Raw genomic sequence first — 6,000 nt, forward strand, 5'->3', positions numbered from 1 at the left:
GGTCTCTGGATGTGTTCTTGCTGCTGTGAGACGGTCATTAGACGTGAGAGGGCATGCTTGTTCAAGAGAAACACTGATACTGTGAGGAGATTATGTGTTCATCTACTGTCTGGTCCTGCAGAGATGGGTTGTTGTGAATGTCCAGCCCTTCAGGCTGTTCTGGGGGAAGTTTCTAGGAAGATTGATGCTGTGAGTTTGTAGAAAGAGTGTGTCTGGTGAGTGGAAAGCTCAGACATAAATTTCCAGAAGCTTGCAGGCAATAGTAGGTGTCTAAGATGGCAGCCTGTCTTCTCCAGTCAGTGCCAAGGACAAACTTAGCATTGGTATGGGGTAAGTTGAGTAGAGAGGTTTGTGCTTTCCATAGTTGCAAACAATCCACTGAAATGTGGTCAGTGGGAAGGTTGCTGTGGAGTTTGGCCCTGATAAACTCCTCTTTCTGACATTGACAACTTCTCTCTTTTCATGTTGTCCCCTTGTTATATAGCCCAAGTGTTCAGACCTGTCCTCCTTCCTGAAAGGAAGAGACTTTATTTGCATAGGCAAAAGTTGTCATGGCAAGAGATAGAAGGAAGAATAAAGGGGGTAAGTGTTGGAAAGGCAAAGCAGTCAGAATGTGATATGACAGAGGTGAGGTCAAGTAAGCTAAACAAAAAGCTAGACTAAAACAGCTTGATGAAAAAGACATAATTTAATGTTATGGTGATACTGACCGTAGAAATACAAGACACATTAGATGGATACAAAATACAGGGAATAAGGTCCTATGTGATTAAATGAAAAAAAAAAGTATTTTTTTTCCTACTGTCTTTCTCTTCATGTCTTCAGCAAATTTACTTGTCGTAGTCATAATGCAGAACTCGGGATTCTCTTACCATACAAGAGATTATCAGATAAAAAGGACATGATTTAAAGTAAATGTGCCCTCTGAAATACTCATTTCTCAGTAAGAGTAGCAAAGCATAATGTAATTAAAACAACTGTCTGCAGTGTTTATGTACAATCACGTTGAGTAAAGAATACCTTTCATTTCATTGTAAGGTCAGACACATGGGGAGGAAGGGTTGACACTGTCTCTCAGACAGCAGTAATCAAGGGCTGGCAACTCAGCGTTGGAAATTGAACAGATGAGAAGTTCTTGGCAGCGATTCCCAAATGCTCAGGAGACTCAATGCGTATCATCAGCTTTGGTGTTTTGGCCAGCTAGTTAAATAGTGTTGGCTATAAACGTTACAAGGCAAGTGATCACCCCCTTATGTGCTGGGCCTGAGGCATACGCTTCCTGCCTTCTGTCTCGGGAGCAAGGGGAGCCTCTAAACCAAGGAGCTCTTTGATGGTACCCTGTGAATAACTTTTCAGATCCTAGCAAAAAAGAGGAATTTGCGTTTGTTTGCATGTTAGCCACAACAGTGAGTACCAGAGAAGGGAGACAAGGGTTTACACAGGATTTTGCAACTAAGCATAAATGACAGCACCCTAAGTCTACTGAATTTGAACCTCCTTTGCATTGTTTAGCCAAGAATGAGTGCTGCTTCATCTGTTCAGAGATCAGACTGAAAAGAAGATCCGCATACATGCAACTCCCTAAAATACAGTATTTATTTATTTTTTTGCCCATTCATTTTATGGGCAAAACTACTCATAGAGGCAGTTTCCTCAGTGTGAGTGCCTGAATATAGGAAACTAAATCTATATGTAAGCAACAAAAAAAAAAAACCAGATCTGTACAGATACTTGAATGAATGCATGAAACTGGAACTGCACACATGCATAAGCGATAGCAGGACTATATTTGCTTGCAAATCTGGTTTAGTGTTGAAAAATCAAGGTGATATGGTAGTGATAGTTAATATAGCAGCATCGTATGGTTAGTTTAGCAGTTATACTACACCCGTCTGTTTGAAATTGCAGTAATTTCTTGCTTTCTAATGGCCAGGGAATTTGATCCCATAAGCAGTGATGGGGCTTACATGTTTGAATTAAGCTATGTGGTTTTGCATGCTTCTTTGGCATGATACCGCAGAGATTACGACTTCAGGCTGGCTGTAAAACCCCATGTAGCAAAGTAGTCTGGCACAACTTCTCAGCAGGCCTGAGAAAGCAGAAGTGAAGCCAGCGTGACATCTCTGTGAGGGTGAAAAGTTAAGCCCAGTTTGTTGGGACCCCAGACTTTAACATTAGGAGGTACCAATAGCTGAATATGTTTTCAGTGGGCAAGGTTAGTTTTCAGTCGCTCCCCTCTTCTCCATTCCTGGTAGTTAATAATAATTAGTCCTAATTAATAGTAGATAAATATATAAAATGTAAATTAAAATTGATTAGCAGCAATAAGTAGTCATTGTCAAGAAGGCAGAAGCAGGAAGACGGAAGGTATTTTTAAACATCCAACTTGTCACTGGGATTGTCTGCTTCATTTTTTCCCCACTATTCCTTTGAGGACATTTCCTTCATTACATTTCCTCAGCCGTTTAAACCAAGACCCAATGAAACCAGGAGGAGTATGCTACTTGCCGTTTGGGCACGATCCATCAACGTTCAGGTGTTACAGTTGTTTGGCCTTCCAGTTTGTCATTTCCAAGGTGTGACAGCACGTTTCTTACTTAGACTGGTGCAGTCTAGTGAGCACACTCTGAATGCAGTCAAGGAAGTCTTAATCCCTCCAAGCAGTCGGGTGGCAGTCAGGAGTTCGTCTTTCAAATAGGGAAGTAGCCGATTCCCACTGGCAGACCAACTAAGTAACTCTTCAGAGGGATTTAGCTGCACATGGCCACCATCTGAAAACAAATGCACATGTGGAGCACAGAATTCAACGTTGCTTTTTACCATCAAAGTAAGTTTTAGAAGACTTCCTCAAATCCATAGCAACATACCTATTAGATTTGTAGGAATGGATGGAGTGGAGCTCAGCTTTGCTGGGCCAGTTTGCAAGATTTAATAAGAGTAGGATCTTAACTGCAAGGATGCATTCAAAGCAAGGCCCCAGCCAGGTGAGTGTAGGCGGGCTGCCTCATCCAGGGAGTGGAAGTGTGGCAAAGGCATTTGCTGCCCACCTGAGACAACACCTTTGGGAGAAGCATCTTGCTCCTCTTGAAGTAGATCTCTGGGATGGATGTAGTCTCTGTAGTAAGAAAGGAGATTATCTTCAATTCTTTAATTGTTTAGTTGCACCTGCTGGACACAGCTAAAATGAGTGCTTAGATCACATCTGAGAAAGAAATTGCATCTGAGGAAGCAAAAATAGGAAACATAGCGCAGGCGATGAGTTAGGAGACTGAGGCAACACATGTGAAGCAATAAAATATTCATGTGACGAGAAATTTTCAGAATGATTAGGGAACCTCTGAGGGGCTGAGCTTCTGTTTTAAGATACATGGTGAAGATGAAAGAATAAAGGAAAATTAACAGAGCAGAAAAAGCTTTTGCCCTCTGTGTAGCTGTTAATTTCTGTCACACCCACTTTGATATCGGGGGGGGTTACCATTTCCTACTGTTTTTTAGCTGCTGGATTTGAGTGGGATGAGTCTAAGTCAGATAAATTGTTTTTTCAGCCAACTTCAGCACAGCATCAGATAAATATTTCAAAGTGTGTGATTTGCACCAACACCAAGGAAATGAGTCTAGGATTGTGGAGAGACAGACAGTAACCTGTGATATGTATTTATTTGAACTAGAGCCAAGCAATTCCCCTTAGTTAACTGTGTCTCAACAGTTTTCTCCTGATAAAATAATTAATATGCAGATAGATGGCTGTTGCCCAGCCATCCTTCATTCTTACTGGTTGGTTTGTATTGTTTATGGCATTGCTTCAAAAGCAGTCCTGTAATATCCTTGGCAAATTGATCTCTCTTTCCCCTCGACTAACGGTCTCTTGTAGCAGGTTCTCTTTCCTTTGCTGTGTATGGCCATAACGTGCCTGCACCTTAAGGCTCCCACAGAATCAGAGAGTGGTTGAGGTTGGAAGGGACCTTACTGTGACCCAGAATAAGATTTCAAACAAAAACGCAGGAAGTGTTAACACAGGTTTTCTTTTCCTTTCCTTGTCACCCGTAGGTAATGCAGGTAGTGAAAGAACAGATAATGAGAGCGCTCACTACCAAGCCTAGCTCTCTGGACCAGTTCAAGAGCAAACTTCAGAATCTCAGTTACACAGAAATACTGAAAATACGCCAGTCTGAAAGAATGAACCAGGAAGATTTCCAGTCTCGTCCGATTCTGTAAGTACTGTCTTCTCTACCCACTCGTTTTTTCATGGAAGGATTAACAAATGTGAATGACATTTGTGAGCTCTTCTTGGGGAACCCAAGGAGGAAAGCTATCCAGGGAGCCATGCTCAAAAGCCGTAGTGTGGCATCTGCTTGAAGTGCATTATGTTTTCTTCTGCTGGGAATCATAACTTTTTCTTCGAGTAGAGTTAAACCAGATTCAGCAAATCCCTACAGGGTCTCACATGGCTTATTTGTATGAAACAATGCTTTGACATTTCCTGGCTTTGCATGATTGTAAGCCTGGTTTAGGTGCTGGTAATGGCTTTTCTTAAAAAAACAGAACAAACACTGCAACTTTGTCTTCTGTCCAGGGGCCTTTAAAAATTCTAAATGTCACTTCTCTGAGCAAGACGGGGGAAGCCCAGAAGAGGAGCCACTCCACACTGGCTCCACAAGAGAGTGGTGTTGTGTGTGACTGTCTTTGTATGTGGCATTATCTTCGGTGTTAATGACAAGCAGTCACTTATTTGTAAACGATAACATTCTGGGAGCTGGCCAATGGGGTTCTCATTTCCTTGTTGTTTACTGCAAAGTATCAGATGCTAATATCACCACCATAGCTCCTTCCCCGTTTCTCAGAATACACTTTGTTCTGTTATATGAAAAAATGGAGGCCGTACTTGGCTCTGGACCAAGTCTGGGCTTGTGGCTAAACTGATGACACAGGACACATGCAGACTCCATGGTACACAAATGATGTGCTGAGAATAGCAAGAACCTTTTGAGAGAACAGAGAAATGATGAGGACTCCAGAAGCATCGGCTGAAATGTCATGAAATCCTAACCATGTTTTAAGTCGAATGACTCGTGATTTTCCAAATCTCCTTTTCAAGGCAAAGGTATAGAGAAGGGTTTGGACCACAGCATTTCAGGATTCAGAAGCAGATTGTTCATTTTGATTTGTTTCTAAAAGATAGAGGTATCTAAGTACAAGCTCTGGGGACACATTCCTCCAGGGGCAGCAGGGCAACAGTGGAATTACACAAGTAGAATTACACGCTTAAATTTTAATCATACCAATGTGGATCAAAGGGGGAATGCTTCTTTTATGTTTTCAGTGTATTAGAAGATAGGACCTAATGCTCAATTAGAACTGATGTCACTCATAGTAATGCATCAGTTAAAAAGCTGCAAATGGTTCCAGTCAGTTTTGCATCATTACACTGCTCAGAAATCCCCTGCAACATCTAGTGGTTCAAAGACACTCAGTACTGCTAAGCTTGTCACCAAAGCTTCTCTTTTCCCTGTTTTCCCTGTGAGTCAACTGTTTAAGTGTGATACAAGTCAACTATTTATATTCTCTTGCACCATAGCCTGGTGCTGCAAAACCTGCCAGTGCCCTCTACAAGCTCTTTATTTCCAGAGTCGCTCTGGCTAGTTGCTGCCACAGTGCAGAGCCTCCTTCCCCATCATGGAATGAGCAGAACAGCCAACACAAATAGTTAAAAGCAACTGAAGTGTTACCAGAGACTCATTTCAGATGCAGGACAAAGGCTAAGCCTAAAGGCTATAAAGGCTAAGTAAATCGATAAGGTGTTTAAGCAATCAGAACTGCATTTGCAGAGATTTAACTCCATGTATTTGCATTTTGATTGCATCCATGATCACTTATTCTTGACTGTGAAAAGAAACAGTTCTTTCATTTTCCCCTTTGATTTGATTCCCTGTACTGAACTCTTCTCAAATTGCATAGATGGCACAATTGGTAGAAGTACGGAATCATGGCCTCATTGTAGGG

The 6,000-nt window shown here is 41.7% G+C and overlaps 1 protein-coding gene across 1 annotated transcript in view; it reads left to right on the plus strand.

Annotated features, from left to right (window-relative positions):
* Positions 1-6,000, plus strand: part of ELMO1 (engulfment and cell motility 1) — a gene marked incomplete at its 5' end in the record, with an annotated part of 242,586 nt that overhangs the window by 208,335 nt on the left and 28,251 nt on the right. Inside the window, one exon of the mRNA XM_010296172.1 lies at positions 4,048-4,211. Within this exon, the coding sequence (XP_010294474.1) occupies positions 4,048-4,211 (164 nt within the window). The remainder of the gene's footprint in view (positions 1-4,047; positions 4,212-6,000) is intronic.

This window comes from Phaethon lepturus, unplaced genomic scaffold, assembly GCF_000687285.1.
Source record: "Phaethon lepturus isolate BGI_N335 unplaced genomic scaffold, ASM68728v1 scaffold3321, whole genome shotgun sequence".
Classification (NCBI taxonomy): Eukaryota; Metazoa; Chordata; class Aves; order Phaethontiformes; family Phaethontidae; genus Phaethon; species Phaethon lepturus.